Below are 19,143 nucleotides of genomic sequence, written 5' to 3' on the forward strand. Positions count from 1 at the left end.
CAATATATATAAAACATCTATTTGAATTTTTTAAAACAAATCAGTCAAATGTAGAAAACCACCAGTTTTCTACATTTTAGAATAGTATCATTTAATTATTGCAAGCTGCCTAAATTAGTGTAAAATATTAGATTCATTGAATATCCTGGAAGAGGATAAAGACAGCCCATGATTGTTATCTTCATCAAGTTTATCTACCTCGCTAGGGAATATCTTTTTTCTTGGCACTCCTAGAATATTCTTCTGGAAATGGTGATATTGACAAATGGGCCATTGTCTTTCTAAAAAGCTACAATTATTTTCCATAAAATTAGACTGTTGAAGTGTACAACTGAAACTTACTGGATTTCGTTAACCATATCATCATTAAAAAATGAATAAATATATCAATTAATTTTATAAATAAATAAATGGTTAAAAGCAGGAAAAATATTCAACGATGCTTCTAGCAACAGATATAGCTTTTGTCCATCCAAAAGGAAAAATATCGAGAGAAATGCTCACACCATGCACCACTGACAGATTGGTAATGGGGCCCCCTCTGACTCATCAATTCAAACTTTTAGAACTTTCAGCACAGAGACACACAGAGGGCGTAAACATATGTATATTCAAGGATGGGCAGATGTGAGAGCCATCTGGCTACAACATCTATCACCTCATTGATCGCCAGGGTTGACTCAGCTGACCTGGATGGCTAGGTGGGTGTCCCCTTCCTTCCTCACCACTCCACCGTACGTCCCTCTCCAAGCCGCGCTTTGGGTGGAAGAGGACGACCTTCCCCGATAGAGAGGATCATTCTTTGGTCAAGCGTATACGAGTAGTCAAGCTCCCCTGTTAGAACCTCCAAGTAAGCTTTCAAGGTCCATTTGTAGGAGAACGTAGGATAGTCAAGCTTCCAAGACTCCAGACACATCCAAATGAAGTGTTGTACATGACAGTCTGCCTTTCTTAAAAAAAAAAAAAAAAAAAGGATGATCAGTGCATTGATATGACCAAAAAAACTAGGAAATGAAGTATGGATTTAAAAAATGACTAACCATTCAGAAAAGAAAATAAAAATTAAAACATTAACTCATGAATAAAACAAAATTTGAAAAAAATAAAATTGACAATCTTTTTTAGCAGACCTACTGACTTTAGACATTTTAAAATAATGTTTCAAAGTACAATACTAGATCATTGAGGAGATTACAAAATTCCTTGTACTTAAGGAATTTATAATTTATCCCAAGAATAGAAAATGCCTAACACTTGTACGAAGAATAATTGGTGTAAGCATGTTGCTGAATCTAAATAGAATCCTATGGAGGAAGTGTGAAAAAAAAAACATTAATTGTGACTCTAAGTGCAGAGTAACCAGTCAACAAATTCTTGTTGAAGTGAGTTGAAATAAAAAGTATACATGTCATTAAATAAGACATACTGTATAAATATATACTTTAACTCTATATTTTTTAAAAAAGAAAGGTTTAATAAAAAATTTCAGCTCATCTCTGTTTGTAACCAGGCTGAAAAAGTTATCTTACTTTGTATTCTGGTTTTTCATATAATTTATTTTGGCAGTCCAATTTGGAAATTGGAATCTGCACAATGTGGTCAGTTCTTAAATCTTTGAAGAAGTGTTGTATGTAAGAAACCAGATTTTCTTATAGCATAAGTTTTTCCCGAGAAGCAGAAATTAAGAAATATTTTTTTGTCAAAGAAGTAGTGTAATGTAATACCATTTAGTGTATACATATACAGAATAGTAGACTAAGGGAAACTGGATAAATCAAATTGTAGCTATAACTAGAAAATTAGTATTTTCAAACTCTTTTTACTTATTAATAGTAACAATATTAAAGTAAATTACAGGATCAAAGGTTTTAACATTCTCATTTTGTATGTATTAATCTCCTTTTTTAAAAAGTCACAAATTATTACTTCTTTCAAATGAGTGTAGTAACCAAAAGGACATTAAAGTAAGATATTATTTAAATGTGGATTAAAATCTATCATTATCATAAAAACTATCAATCATACTATGAGGATATGAACTTTAATGTATTATAACAAAGAAAAATATAGAGAAAAACAGTGATCTCCTGTAGATTTTTTTAATCCTATAGGATGAAGTTCAAACCTTTGAGTCAAACATTTATTACCTTCTAACTCCTGTCCCCTACTGATATTCTCCAATCTTAACTTCAGTATTCTTCTACATAGGTAATTTCTCTAGAACTCACCTTCTCTTGGTCCTCCATCTCAGGTGATGTCTTACCTTTACATTATAAACACCCTCACTCTCCTTATTTTCTTCTTCTTTTTTTTTTTTTCTATTTTCATGAATCCTACATCTCTTTAAGAGCAAATTTATAGAAACATCTTCTGTAAGTTAAATACAAACAATTCCACTCCAATATAAAAACTGGAACAAGAGATTTGCAGCAAAAAGTACCAATATAAGAGTAGTCTCATAAGAGTGTATAAATTTTTCTACAAACTAATAAAAAATATCAATTGTGTTTAGTCTGTATGCCCCAGAAGTAGATGTTTAGAAAAGAATTCAAACAGTGTATTTAGGAGATGGTCTCAGGGAATACTTGTTGGAGGTGTGTTATCAAGCTACCTAGTTGTATGGACCACTAGACTTTACTCTCTCTTGGTAACTCTAGAGAACAGTATAAAACACCTGTGAGTGAGCCAAACTTTTTATACTCCTGCTACTAACTAATTGATGGCTCTTCCTGAGAGACAATAATCTCAGAGAACCAAGGATATAAATTAAGTAACCTCTTGTACAAAAGGATATATATTCAAAAATATTCACAGAAGCAATATTTGTAATAGAAAGCAAACAAGACACTAGAAACAACTGTAAAGTTCTTTAGAAAAAAGACAACAAATAAATCATGCTACATTCATACTCTAGAAAGGTATTGCCATCATTATCAGTCATCTACATCAAAATGAATGAATTTCACAAATTATGCCAATTTTTAAAAGTCTCAAAATGATCATAGTATGATTTGATTTATGTAATGTTCAAAAACATGCAAAAACCATGCCACTTTTTTTAAAAGATTGAAATAGGTGTAGTAAAACTTTTTTAGAAAGCAGAATAGTAAATTTGTGGGGGAAAATAGGAAGATGTAGTCAGGGAGGGGCACTAAGAGGGTTTAAAAGGTGCTGGCTCTATTTATTAAATTACATTGTGGGTACACACACACGTGTGTGTGTGTGTGTGTGTGTGTGTGTGTGTGTGTGTGTGTGAAATATTTCATAACAAAAGATTAGTCAGAGGAAGAAAAACCATGGAATGAAACTCAGATATAATACCACAGGGGTAGGAGGAGAAGCAGGAAAAGTAGTATACTAGAAGCCAAGAAGGAGAGAAGAATCGATAATGGCAACTGTTGCTAGGCAGTATGGGATGCAAAATGAAATGAAGTTAGTGTAATTGGTACTTAAGAGGTCATTGGAGGCTTTGGTAACTGCGGTTTTAGTAATTGAGTTGGGGTAGATGCCAGAAAACTGTGGCTTGAGGAGTAAAAAGCAATGAGTATAGGTGGCTCTTTAAATAATTTTGTCAGTAAGGGCAAGTAGAGAGATAGGTCATAACTTAAAAAGAAGGCAAATTTGAACACTATTTATAAGTATTCTATAAAAGAATATACTTTTCTAAACTGTAGATAAAGACATCGAGATGTTTAAACAGAAATCTAATTACAGAAAAATATTCAATATGCTTCTAGGGAGAAGTGTCCTGAAAATCTTTGAGTTAAATCTTTTCAGTGAAAAAGATTTAAATATTTCAAATAATTATTTCATCTAATTGGTAAAATTTCCCCAAGGGATATTTTCTCAGCTCTTTTAATGCCTCTTAAAGCCTTTACGATTCTGTTTAATTATTGTTTCAATGTTCTTGTTTCTTTTTAGTGAACTTGAATTGGACCAACTTGAATTATAGCATACATACATGTTAAGCCTGCAATAAAAAAATCAGTGAAGGGGACAAAATACTCTTTCCTTTTCATATTGGGCAGCTTTAGTCATCATTGGAAAACAAACTGTAGATAAATTTTCATGATTAAGTGAAAGAGTAAATAGAAACCCTTTCCTGACTGTATATGTGATTATTCTGCTGAGAAAGAACATTACATTTAAAATTACAAAACATTGCCTATAACTTGAAATTTTTATTAAAAATATAATATCTGGTATAGATAGGTTAGGGCAACAGTGAGATGATGTCGCTGACTGGTAGGGACATAAATCTCAGCAGAGTAGAGCAGTGTGGAGGTGGGCGAATGCCATTTATTTTAACAGCAAGCAAAATGTTCAAGCTGTAACAACATGCTCAATAAATTCTTCTATTGCTGTAATACAAAAGGAGAGTTGAAAACTGTATTACACTTCTGTTTTTTCTCCATATATATATATATTTGTTGTGTTTCTATGGCAACATTGATGCAATGACTAAACCTTTAACTTCTTTTCTAGACTTCCTGATGGCTTCACGCAGCTTCTAAACCTGACCCAGCTCTACCTGAATGACGCCTTTCTTGAATTTCTTCCAGCTAATTTTGGAAGGTAAGAATAAGAAATTTAAATGATGCGTTTTGAAAAAATTTATTAAATTTATTAGAGTGACATTAGTTAGTAAGATGATATGTTTTAAGTGTCCAGTTCTATAATACATCATCTGTATATTGCGTTGTATGTTCATCAACGAAAGACAAGTGTCCTTTCATCACCATAAATTTCACCCTATTTATTGTCTTCTGCCTCCCCCCACCACCTTTTCCCCTCTGGCAATCACTGTATTGTTATCTGTGATTATGAGGGTTTTTTTATTTGTTTGTTGCTTTCTGTTTCTATCTCACTCATGAGTTAAATCATATGGTTCTTGTCTTTTTTCATCTGACTTTCACTCAGCATAATATTCTTGAGATCTATCCATGTTGTCGCAATTGGCAATATTTCATCTTTTCTTATGGCTGAGTAGTATTTCATTGTCCATATGTACCACATCTTTATCTATTTCATCATCCATCAAAGGACACTTAGGTTATATCCCTGTCTTGGCCATTGTGAATATGCTGCAATGAGCATAGGGGTACATATATCTTTATAAATCAATGTTTTTAAATTTTTCAAGAGAGGGATTGCTGGATCATATAGTAGCTCTATTCTTAATTTTTTAAGGAACCATACTGGTTTCCATATTGTCTGTACCAATTTACATTCTCACCAGCAGTTTTTCCCAAAACCTCTCCAACATTTGTTATTTCTTGTCCTGTTGATTATAGTCATTTTAACAGGTGTGAGATGGTATCTCATTGTGGTTTTGATTTGCATTTTCCTAATAGTTAAGTGAAGTTGAGCATCTTTTCATATATGTGTTGGTCATTTGTATTTCTTCTTGGGAGAAGTGTCTGTTCAGGCCCTCTGCACATTTTTTAATTGGACTGTTTGTTTTTTGTTGTTGTTGAGTCGTGTAAGTTCTTTATGTTTTTTTTTGGATGTTAGTTCCTTATCAGAGGACTTTTTAAAAAATATCTTCTCCTATTTAGTTGGTTGCCTCTTCATTTTGTTGATAGTTTCTTCTGCTGTGCAGAAGCTTTTTAGTTTCACATATCCATTTTTTTTCACTTTTACTTCCCTTGCCTTCGAGGTCAAATTCATAAAATACTTTTTTAAACCAAGATCAATAAGTTTAGTATCATATTTTCATCTATGTATTTTATTGTTTCAGGTTTTATAAGTATTTGATCCACTTTGAGTTAAATTTTGTGTATGGCAACAAATAGAAGTCTAGTTTCATTCTTTTGTATGTGCTTTCCAATTTTCTCAGCATCGTTTATTGAAAGGCTTTCTTTTTTTCTCTATATGTTTTTGACTCCTTTGTCAAAAACTATTTTCCCATATATATGTGGCTTTATTCTGGGCTCTCAATTCTGTTTCATTGGTCCATGTTTTTTTGTTTTTTTTCTGCTAGTACCATGGCGTTTTTATTACTATCACTTTGTAGTATAATTTGAAGCTTTGTTCTTTTTTTCTCAAGATTGTTTTGGCTATTTGGGGTTGTTCCATAGACATTTAATGATTTGTTGTTGTTGTTCTATGTCTGTTAAAAATGCCATTGATTTGGATAGGGATTGCATTAAATCTGTGTATTACTTTGGATAATATGGCCATTCTAATTATGTTGTGTCTTCCAATTAATGAACAGAATATCTTTCCATTTCTTTGTGTCTTATTCAATTTCTTTTCATTTTTAATGCAGTTTCATTGTTAGTATATAGGAGCACAATGGATTTTTCACACTGATTTATTCTGTAACTTTACTCCATTTGTTTATTTTTTCTAATACACTTTTGGTGGAGTACTTAGGATTTTAAATGATACAGTTTTATTTTACTGTAAGTATGTACTTTACCAGAGCCAGTAGGTGAAACTTCAAAAGTAACCATTATGATAAGCCATTTTATTATTTAGTAAATAAGATAATGTTAACTTGTGAAACATTTTGCAAAAAATAAAGTAGAATTAAGTTACTAATAATCAAATAAATTTTGTAAGAGTCAAATATAAAAAAAACTGCAGAAAAATACACATTAATATTTGTTTCTCTTGGGTTGGGAAATGCATATATAAAATAGGAATAAGGAAAATATCATTAATGAATAAATAGATTTGACTACATAAACACTTTTAATGTAAAATGATATCAGAAAATATTTAAAAATTAAAGAAAAACAATAAACTGGGAAATATTTTTACCATATATGGAATGCAAATTATATTCTTAACATATAAGGAATTCTTACAAATGAGTAGGAAGACAAATATCTTATTAGAACAACAAGTAGGTAAATGAAATGTACAAGCAATTCATAATAAAATGTACAACCAGTGAACACATGAAAAATGTTTATCCTCATGAATAATAAACATAATACAAATTAAAATTTCAACAAAATGCCTTCATGTTCTAGCATATTACAGAAAGTTAGGTGAGGAAAGAGACAACCTCACATACTACTGATGGAATTGCAAATCCTATGAACTTCATGCAGGACAGTGTGCTTTTTGAAAATCTTTGCAACAACTACTGTAATTCATTTCTAGAAATGTATCATATCATCATTTGATATCACAATAGAATTTATGGACAAGGATATTTATCATTACTTACAATATGAAAAAAGTGGAAGCACACATTTATCTTTTAGGTTAAATATACTATTGTACATCCATATGACAGTACTATATAGAGATTTATAATGTTGCTTAGCAAAATATGTGTTTAATTCCTATGCTCTTATGTTAGGAAAATGTTATAACAAAATATATAAACTAAGTTTCCAATATGAACCTAAATATGCATGAAATAAAAGACTGGTTACATGAAAGTAAAATTATAGATAATTTTTATTTTTTATCATCATAGTTTTCAAGTGTTCTATAATAAACAATTTTTTTCTTTCAGTTTTCTTGCAATATAATTTACATAAAGCTCTGTACAAGTTTAGGCGTGATCTTAAACAGCATAATCACTTGACTTACATATCATATGAAATGATTACCACAGTAAGTTCAGTTAACAGCCATAATCTCATATAGTTACAAAAAAAAAATGGTTTTCCCTTGTGAAATAAACTTTTAGGATTTACTTTCTCAGTAACTCTCAAATATACCACATAGAAGTGTTAACTGCAGTCATCATATTATACATTACATCCCAGTACTTATTTATTTTATAACTGGGTGTTTGTTTCCTTTGACCACTTTCCAGCCCCCATCTCTGGTAACCACAAATCTAATTTTTTTTCTATGAATTTTTTTGTGGAGTTTTTTTGGATTTCACATAGAAGTGAGATCATACTGTACTTGTCTTTCTCTGTCCAATTTATTTCACTTAGCATAATGCCCTCAAGGTCCATCCATGTTGTCAAATATGGCAGACTTTTCATTTTTTTTTAATAGTTGAATAGTATTGTGTGTGTGTGTGTGTGTGTGCACGCGCGTGCGTGCGCACGTGTATCACATTTTCTTTATCCATTAATCTGTTGGGGAGACTTAGGTTGCATTTATGTCTTGGGTATTGCAAATATAAGAGATATATTTTAAGTGTTAAGACAATACATTTATTGTCAACTGCATTTGTGTAAGTGATCAACTTTGAAAATGTTCAAATAATAGACATTTTTGAACACCTAACTGTTGACTAAAGCTAATGTATGACATAAAAAGAACTCACTGGAATACTAATGTCTCTTAACATGTAGCAGTCCTCATTTGCATATAGAGAGTGCATCAGCGTTTCCCAAATTTCTTTACTTTTGTAGATTGTGATATCATAACCATTATGAATACCATATATTTAGTTTTTAAAATTTACAGACCTTCAAAAGAGTATTTGCCTAGCTTCTAAATGAATTAGTACTTTGCTATTCATTCATATAAATTAGCATCACCCTTCTGATGGTGACCACAACATTACAAATGTGCTTTTGATTTATTGAATCAGAAAATGTTTGTCACCCTAAGACATACTTTTTTTGTCTTGAATTTTTGTCAGTTCTCTTTTAGTAGTGCTAATATGAGGGAAGAGATTTAGGCAAACAGAAAACATAATACCAAAGCCAAATTTCACAGAATTAGAATTTAATTTTGTGTAAATTGTCTGCCAAAATATGTTCTATTTTATTACTGTAATCTAAAGTTTTTTAACCTTCAGCTGGATAATTGAACAAAAGGATGCCTAAGATCCCTTTTAAAATCTGATATTTGGTGCCTCTAAAAGTCAGAATATCATTATGTGAGTTCAAATGTTAAGAAGATTTGAGACATAGAAATGTTTAAGAAATCTGTTACTAGTGCTATACCTATTCTCTGAAGAACTGAATCACTTTATTTCATATAGAGATAAAGAGTTATAAGATTGAAATTAAATACTCAAAACAAAAAAGAAAAGGAAAGAGACCTGAATATCTAAAAGCAGAGTAAACATGGGTGATTATAGGTGAAATAGTTCAAACAGTGAAATAGTCCTCAAACACCAAGAATTCAAAGAATCGAATTAATTTGTTCCAAAGTAGTCTCAACTGAGTACATTTTAAAGCTCAATTATAAACACGAGTACTAATAGTGTGCCTCAGACCACAAACTTTAACAAGTACTGAGTGTAAAATACATTCCTAATCACAAATGTTACAGAGCAACAGAAACCAAGAACACCTTCACCTTCTTCACAGGATTTTCACAGCCCCACAAGACAGATAATGCTATAGATTTTCAGTGCACACCCACTTCAGAAATGTTAAGATGTTCATCATAGAGTCGTGAAATGTGGTATATTATATAGCACTTTTCTCATTGTGCAGTTAGTGATAATAGTAATAGGTAACACATATTCAAACTTAGGATACACCAGATATTATGATTTACATGTGTGACATCATTTAATCTAAACCCTATACATTTTATACTGTTATTGCATACTTATTACTGATGAGGAAACTTAAGTTAGGAGGGGTTAATTAATTTGCCCAGTGTCACAGAGTTAGAATATGAGATTTCTTTCAGATCTGTCTGACCATAAAGCTCAAGCTCTTAACCACTGTGCTACATTATTTACTTTACAAGTCCATTTATTGTCTTTTAAGAGAAAGTATTGCCATGTTCCAGTGAACAAAGCACCAGGAATATAGTAGATAGTTAATAATCTGTTGAATACATACAATTAAACGACAGTGAATATTTTTTTATAAAACATGAAACTTAGAAGATTTGAACTCAATGATATCTTTGAAAGAACTTTTTTTTTAGGAAATTTAAATTTTACAAATGATTTGCTAAATTTGATTTTGACAAATTTGACTTTGACAAATACATTTACTATTGTCTAATTTTGATGCAACCCTACTCATAATTAATTTGTACAATTCTTTAAAATCTGTAACCAAGGTACATAATGTTGGACATAGTTGTTTAGATAATACAGTGATATTTGACGTTACATAGGAATAGTGTTTTATAGAAAAGTATTAAGAAGCAATTTTTAAATTTACTTCTACAGACTTGTCAAATTGCGGATCTTGGAGTTAAGAGAAAATCACTTGAAAACTCTACCAAAGTAAGTGACCGTGTATTTTCTAAATTTTTAATTGTGATTTTTTTTTCACTAGTAGGGGGAAAAATGACTTTTTATTTTGGCTATGCCTTCCCATTTTCATTAATATTTTTATACTTTTTCCTAGAGATTGAAAAGTACAGTATATGATAAGAGATTCATATTAAGAATGTACCTTGCCTTATAAAATCAAATAATTACAAGTAATGGTGGGAAGAGCCCATTTAAGGTTCTTCTCATATCTGAACGTGCACATTAGAAAATCACTGCATTAAACATATGAAATTGAAGTAAAAAACAATCAACAGTTTCAAAAGGTTCAACCCAATAAGATGCTTAAATTTTCAAGTTAATTTATGGATTGCAATAGTTTTCAGTTTTCAAATCAAGACTATATAAAAATAGAAATCCTAAAATGGTTTGGAGAAAATTTATATTTACATATTCTTTCCAACTATTCCTTTTTTTTAGTCTGTTTGAAATTTGGTTTCTATAACAACATAGGATATTTTTATATAAAAACTAATACCCAAAATTTTATGCCATGTTTGGTTTAATGAAGTGCTTTGTTTCATCCCGCCTTGACTTACTCAGGTCTAAAAACAGAATTTTGTGTTGTGCAGGAAAAAAATTGTGAAATTCAAAAATTATTCAAAATGAGAAGGTTTTTTACTCAAATAAATCAATATGACTTGTATATGTTACAATTAAATTATCGAAAGTGCCATGTTGCTATTATTATCCTCCTGCAGTACTGCAGAAAAATATTGAGTACAGCGATTAGTTTTTCAAACATATTAGCAAGACCTTTCTTCTGCTGAACTAAAACTTACTTTTATTTTTTACTCTATAAATCCTTTCCCTAACCAAACTATCTGAATTGCATTGAATTTTTTCAGCCAATATGTCAATAAAATACCTTCAAATACATTTAATGTATCGTATTATTTATAAAAATTTTATGATACATAGAGATAAAATATACATACGGATAAAATACATATATACATAGAAATAATATATACATAGAAATAAAACATTTAGTCTTCCTCCATAAGTGGAAGACAAGGAGAAAACATGAAAAGAAGAAAATGTTGCTGTATCTGGACACCCTGCCTTTTGAGAAGCCTTTCTCTAAGCCAAAGCATTCATTATGCATAGGTATAATGGAAAGCACCTCTTCCAGGTTGGGGACATAAACAAAGGTGAGAATATGATTGGAAGTGTTACTGATTTGGTATTAATCTTCTGCAAAAGCAGCTAGTACAGCTAGTGCCATTTGCATACCTAATGCTTTAAATATTACATTTAAAGTACAGTGGAAAAAATGGCTAAGTAGAAACTAAACCATACAGAAAGGTCAGTTGTTGCCTTTATCTAAATATTTACATTTAGATCTAGGAGAAGCCATTCTTCTCTGCTCTCCAGCAACAATTTTGATATGAAATATAAAACTATTAGTTTTATATTAGTTTTATAGTTTTACATAGTTTGTCAGGTCTCTGAATATATATTTTTAAGATGTAAATTTAAATAAAAATTAAAGCCTGACCATATTGATATTATGGACTTGATATGAAGTAGGTGTGTGAATGATTCCGAGTAATAAGTAACAGTGTTCATAAATGGTTTGTGGGTATTCTGTATGCTTTGAGACTGTGGCCCAATATCAAACAGAATTAAAGTAAGTAAAATAATATGCATTCAACTATCTTTGGCTTAAAAAAAAATTGTAAAGATGTGTAGAAATGACAGTGGATCTCCTTGGTAGACTGTTATGCATGTATGACTTGTATAGCTGCTACAGTTTTTACATTTTAAAGAATTTTCAGAAAGAAGTTTTGTCTTTTATGTGTTTTCTTTATGTATTACATATAGTATCTTCTGATCACCAATCTAGACCTGTAACAGAGATATGTGAGAGTTTCTGCTCTCCTCTATTTTGCACTTCCAATGAAAGTAAAGAAAGAAATGTACTTTTAGTAAAAACAATTTAGTTTTAAAATAATTACTCCAAGAAGAGATAGGTCATGATTTCCTCAGGGATAAAATAAGATTCCAAATCTTTTGTGGGTCTTCGGTGATTTTCTCTTCGTTTTCTGTCTTATAGCCCATATGCCTGACAATCTGTGAAAAGGTAAAAATGTGTAAGAAATATGATATACTGTACATTAAAATGTATATCCTTTAAGTAAACTGATAGACATTTTTGATAAGTACAGATTCTAAAACAAATTCAGTTATTAAATAGGAGCTAGTATTATAATTTTTGACATCATTTCATTATGATCATTCCTCTAGATATATGAATGAATGGAAAAATTAAATTTCTCATCTACACATTAAATTACTAAAACAATGTCTCAATTATAAGTTATAATTGACAACTTTGAACATCTGAAAAAAAAACAGCTAACCAAAAAAAAAAAAAAAAACCTTTAGATTTCAAGATATAGTGTTTTTCTCAAAGCAGAATTATTCCCGTAATTATGTTTTTGAGGGCAAGTCAGAAATGAGTTGTTCTATTTTGATACTTTTAGCTATTTCTCTGTCTAGAATTCTTTTACCACAAATCTTTCCATGGCTAGATCTTCCTTATGTTTTGATTTTCTTCAGGTGTTGCCTCCTCAGAGGCTTTCCCTAATCACGTTATTAGATTGTTCCCTCTTAGCTATTATACCATTTCACTCTTAACATTTGATTTCCTTCATAGCACTTATGGTTCTCTGAGTTATTTTGACTGTTTACTTAGAGATAATCTCTTCAGGAGAACCTAAGTTCCATTAAAAAAGATTTTGTTGTTTGTTTGTTTGTTTTTTGTCACTGCTGAATCTCCAGAGCCTAAAAAAATGCTGGCACATAGTGAGCACTCAATAAATAAACAAGAAAGCTAATCTATTAATTCAAATGAAAACCATCTGTCATGCATCCTGAGCATTCTGTCAGTTGATTATTTTTCGCATAGAAAACTATATAGGATACCAAATATTGTAATCACATGAGTGTTTGGCGAGCATCAGATGGAGAAGGACAAGGATAAATGATTGGGGGTTTTCAATGACTGATAGCTGAGCCTTGAATTTTGAACTTATGCACACACATCCACACACACACATACACGCACACATTTGTTTCAAGTTACACATAATAGCTAAGTCATGAGAAGGGAGGAAAGTAATTTTAAATTAAGAAAATTAATATTTATAACAACTAAAAAATGCAAAAGTAGTATAACTTATTTATTTCCTTTCGTCATTAAAATGTGATACATTTAATCAAGAAACATGATATATCTCAAGATAAATATGAAGAGATAAGAACAATTTTTTTAAATGACATTTAGGAACCAATTCCATGGATTAATGTAACAACATATTCAAGGTTAGTAACAATAGTGTGTTTTATCTTTAAATAAAAAATTTTCCATATTCATGAGTATTTTCTGATACCTTATTAAAATATGGTCCATCCATTAATAATAGATTGTGACTATGATTAACTTTGTTTTAACCTGAGCTAAATTACAAGTTTATGTAAATGTTTCTGTAATAATCTTGAAAATATAAAGTAATATGAAGAAAAGAAAACACAATTTAAGCTAATATTAATGTTTACATTTGCCCTGCCTGCTTGGTGGACAAGGAAGGCACAAAGTGTGATTCTCCAATCTGCTATCACTAAGAGGAATATTTCAGACATGTTCCAGTAGAATTGCTGGGCCAATATTAAGAAATAGAGTAAACTTTGAAGACCAAAATCAAATGAAAAATTGAATGAACCTGGTGAATAAGGATCTTTTAAGAGTTGTTGGAACAAGAGATTCAGAGTGGAGATTACAGATTTGATTTTGGATCATGTACCCCTCTGAGAAGCTGAAAAAAACTACTGAATCTAGAAAAGTATTAATTCCAAAATTTCAATTGTATCTATTCCAATATATTCATAGGCCCATTGTGAGTTTTCACATTTTTATTTTCACCTATAAGTAAATTATTTGACTTTTTATGCAAAATAGGCCACATCAAAATACCTAAAATATCATAAAAAATCACCAATTTCAATTTTAAAGGACTAAATTTATCAAATGGATAATTTTAATTATATAAATATTTCTAGGATGTTTGCTCAAAAGAATATTTTATTGAGCAAAATATATTTTGGTTCAGTAATAGGATTATATTTCACTATCATTTTTCGAACTCTCCATAAAAAAAAAGAAAAATCATTAAGGAATAATTCAAAGAAAAATTTTCCCAAGTACAAGCATGAATGATACTCTGAAACTACTAAACTAGGTATGCTAAAAACTAGCAAATTGTGTATCCATTATACATTTTTTTGTTCTTTAGCTGTTGATGTTTTTATTTAGTGATGTGTCCCTGAAAACAAAGATTCAGAAACTCTATAGGATTTCCCCTCTGTGAATGCCTGAAAACCCAAACATAACACACATGTATTCACAGAGGTGTCAAAGCATTATACTTTATCTGGACATACTCTAAGAAAAAATATTCCCTCGAATTATAAATATAAATTAAAAGCAGAATTACATGAAAGCACTATTAATGAGAGACATTAGATCATGAAAGTCAAGAATACACAGGGGTTGTTGCAGGCTGAAGAAAACTAAAGGGATGGTATAACTAAAATAATTCAGAAACTCTATAGGATTTATGCAAGGCAAAACTTGCACAAAGTTTGAGGATTGGATGGTAGCAATGTATCGATGTTAATATCTTAATCTAGAGAGTTGCATTTTGGTTTTGTGGGTTCTTTTTTGTAGTTTATACATACTAAAGTATTTGGAAATGATAGGACACTAGGTTTACAGCGTACTCTCAAGTAGTTCAGAGAAGTTATTTGTATAGTACTTCGAAACTTTTTATACTTTTATGATTGTTTCTACCTAAAAACTTATTTTGAAAAGTAATTTTCAAACAAATTCTTTAAAGTAAAGAAATGAACAATATCACATGGAGAAATGTAGTTTCATTTCTTAGGTATAGAAGGCAAGTGGAGAGTTTGCATTTACGTAGTAAAAAGTTTAACTATAAAAATGAGCATTTCAATGATAAAAGTTCTTCATGTGTGAATGATATATGTATTAGGGATTTATTTTTTGCTACCTCAATTGCAATAAATACTACATATTATATTTATCACTCAAATTTCTATTCATTTGCAAATAATATTTTTAATTTTCATATAAGTTCATTTATTCTTTTTAAATAAGATTATAAGCAGACTTCAAAAACTGTAATGTACTAGTCATGTTTTACTTTGTGAAACTTTCTTCCTTGATTATCTATTTTACTACTAGTTATCATTGTCAGCCTAATGAAGAAAAATTCATAAAATAATGTGTATTCTGAACTGGACATGTATGATTAAGTCATTTTATATTCTCATTTCAGTGATCCTATTAATGAATTTATCTTACTTGGTATTACTGTACTAGCTACTTCAAAAAAATACATCAATAGGTTTATTGGTGCTATTGTAACAAAAAATTCCATCGTCAGGCACAGCTTACAGAATGGCTTTTTGATGTTTCTATTAACTCTATTTTAGTGACTGTAATACATAATTGGATACAATATGTCTTTATAATCATATTCCCTATGCTTTTACCAATGTATATAAATTTATAAGGCATAGTGTTTTGCTAAACCCATGGTACCATCCTATTCTGGGTTCTCTTTATCAAAAGTAACCATACAAAAAGCTAGCTAACCAAGGGTAACCATATTAGTGGCTTCTTTGTCATAGAGAATTGCATTTAGAACTGGGTATTTTGTTTACTCATTCTCACCTGGTCTTATACTTTAAATTCAAATGAAATAAGTGATAATTATAATATTCTAGATTTAAAAGCATTCTATAAATTATAATGCATCATAACAATGTAATTATTAGAGTTCCTTTGAAAACATCAAACAAACATACACCTTCCAACAATTCACAAAATGGAAGACAATAGCTTTTCTCTGTCTTGTGAAATAATTGTATTCTTTTTAGCCTGTGCTCAACGTAAAAGAATTAAGAATATATGGTTAGCTCAGGTTGTGTCAAGTCCAGTGTAGAACTAAGGAGAGCAAACAAAAGCCAAATAAAACCATTAGATCAGATTCCTCTTTCAGGCTGCTTAAATCAGTTGCCATGCTGATCCCTCATGATTAAATTTACCAAAAGATGAAAACTGCCTGATATAATAGTGACTTTGAGGGTTCTGTGGCTTCAGTTTCATTAGATCTCAAGGCTTTTAGCCTGTACTTAGTCCTGTTTCATATGAGAAGAGTTATAATACACTTGAATGGATATATACTTTGTAGCCAGAGCAACTTCCTTTTGTATTCAGGCCTTTGCCACTTATTTATGAATTATGTAACCTCTTTGAACTTCAGAGCCATTATTTTTAAAGAATACTGGGTAGTCATTACCTTCTTTAAACTGTAAACTATATTTTGGGTCGTAGTTGATGAAAATGTGTCTTGTGACCATTTAGGATCAGGGAATTGTTTAAACAAAAGTAGTGTACTCTGGCACTTAGAAAACTTGAGTGTGTGCAAGAAAAGATTGGCATGAGATTGGCAAAGATATTGACTTTTTTTCATTTTCATAAAAATCTCTTTATTGAAACAGAATGGTGGAGGTTTTTAGTATTTTTATAATAAAGGCTTAAAAATAATATGCGATAGTATTTTTCTTTTCTTAATATCAAGCAGTACTGTAATGAGAACTCATAAATGATTGTCTCTCATCCTCAATAATGTATACTAAAACTTTAAATATCTACTTATCAATTTTTTGAGAGTGTTTTTTTCTTTTTAAAATTGGTAGTTTTTTTGGGTAAACTGGACTAAGATACAATAAAATAAATACACAGAAACTCTCAACAAGCACCAGAAGAAATAAATTCATCATTTGTGACTTCATGTACTTTTATTTATAAAAGTGGATTTATATATTTACTGAAGCTTTGCAAATTTAAATAACTTAATATGGATGAATGTTCTCCCCTTGATGGATTAATGTAGTATCTTTACTAAAGATATGTTCTGATCATCATAATAGTATTGATTTTGGTCTCGGTCTTGGGCCAGAAAAATACACAAAGACACAAAGGACTTAGTTACTAGATCTATACCTGAGGTCTCAGACATTACTTTTCTGGTGGTGAATTGCAAACATTTACCTGATTTCCAATTTTGCATTCTAATAGCCAGATCTTAAATGGAATATTCACCACATATCAAAACTGAAATCATTTTCATCTTTCTCCCCGACACATCACTCCACTGAAAACCAAACCAAACCAAACCAAACCAAATAGACATCTCCAGCCTCTTATTATAACTTCCTAACAATAGCACCAACCACTTAATCACAGAAATTAGAAATCATAATTCTCTTTTCCTCTCTTACCACCCCGTATCCACCCACCATCAACTTATGTCCCATCTAAGCATTCCTCTGTCACTGACTTATTTGAGTTCCTTACTGTTTTCTGCGTTAGCCTCCAGTATTTCCTCTCCCTCTCTTTTCCCCCACTGGAATCCATCTTCTTACCATTGTTGGAGCTTTCTTATTAGAGTACACTATACCATATGTCAATTTAAAAGCTCACAAGAACTGCTCACAGCTTTCAGAAGGCAAACATATCAATACCCTTCATAGCTTTGAGCCAGCATTTCTAGTGTCTTTACCTGCCAACATTCGCCATCCCGCAGGGCTTTTCTGCTGCATCCAATATACAATACACCTTTGTACCTCCACATATCTTTCTTGGAACCTTCTTTTTTCTATCCAAAAATCTTCTAATTATCCCTTCATTTTGCCATCGCTTTCGCTATGAAATTAGTCATAGGTTCTGCATTCAGAGTAGCTTCAAAAATCTGTTGGAGTTTTTCAAAGCAAAGTTTTCTTATTATGGTTTGACTGTGAAATCTGAATTGATTTTCACTAGAGCCATTCTATAATATAGATGGTTGCCCACTTAAGATGGTTTGACTTTACGATGGTGCAAAAGCCGTACATATTCAGTAGAAACCATATATAAATTGTGATCTTTTCTTGGGCTAGCAATGTGCAGTACAATAATCTCTTGTGATGCTTGGCAGTGACAGCGAGATGATTTTGCCCAACTGTAGGCTAATGTAAGTGTTCTGGACATATTTAACGCAGGCTAGGTTAAGCTATGATGTTTAGTAATTTAGGTATATTAAATACATTTTCAACTTAACGATATTGTTAATTTGCAATGGGTTTATCAGGAGCAGCTGTATTTTAAGTGCAGAATAAAACGGAACTTCAGGAAATAGATTTTATTCTAGCATTTAAAAAGAGTCTCTTCTAACCATGTTTTGAGTTTTTAAAAAGGACTCGATGAGTAGACAACAAACTACATTATTTTTGATAGTTGGCTCAATAACACACACTAAAACAAAAGAAATGTATCTAATCCTCCTTAGACTTTCTACTTTCTTTGTGCCTCCACTTCTGTCTCTACTCAAGTCAAGGTTAATTCAGGTCTTTCGATATGCAAAATACATTCTAAAAAGGCTTGCTTTTTCTGTTGAACAGACTCAAGGGGAATATTTCTAAGTTGTTATAGTTTTCCACAGTTTCTGTGACATTTAGCATCAGTTCCTGAGCAATATTTAAAATAAAAATTCACATAAGATATTAACTTTGTGACATTAATTTCTTTGGATTTATATTTCCTTTTAGTAATACGGAATTTTAGTTTGTCCTTCCATGGCTTTTAAAAATTATGATTTCTCCCCTGCCAAACTTCTTAATCCATTATGTTTAGTTTTCCATCATTTATGCTCAGAAGGATCCCAAACCTTTATCTAACTACATTGTATTTCTATTCATTTTCTCTTTGAGCTTTTAAACATATGTTAAAATGGCTTTTGTTAATATTTAGTACATTATAACAATATATTCTAGTTTTAAAGTAAATACCTTATAATTTAATAAGATTAGAAATAAAAATTAATTAGATTAAAATGTTG

At 30.7% G+C, this 19,143-nt stretch overlaps 1 protein-coding gene across 8 annotated transcripts in view; it reads left to right on the plus strand.

Annotated features, from left to right (window-relative positions):
- LRRC7 (leucine rich repeat containing 7) overlaps positions 1-19,143 on the plus strand; it is a 440,527-nt gene that overhangs the window by 218,111 nt on the left and 203,273 nt on the right. For all 8 annotated transcript variants that reach the window (XR_004955289.1, XM_016148942.2, XM_016148946.2 and 5 more), the window contains exons 6-7: positions 4,486-4,575; positions 10,070-10,126. Coding sequence is in view for 7 of the 8 variants with exons in the window: in XM_016148942.2 (XP_016004428.1) it covers positions 4,486-4,575; positions 10,070-10,126 (147 nt within the window). In the remaining variant the exon portion in view is untranslated. The remainder of the gene's footprint in view (positions 1-4,485; positions 4,576-10,069; positions 10,127-19,143) is intronic.

Source organism: Rousettus aegyptiacus, unplaced genomic scaffold (genome assembly GCF_014176215.1).
Source record: "Rousettus aegyptiacus isolate mRouAeg1 unplaced genomic scaffold, mRouAeg1.p scaffold_m13_p_1, whole genome shotgun sequence".
In the NCBI taxonomy this organism is placed as follows: Eukaryota; Metazoa; Chordata; class Mammalia; order Chiroptera; family Pteropodidae; genus Rousettus; species Rousettus aegyptiacus.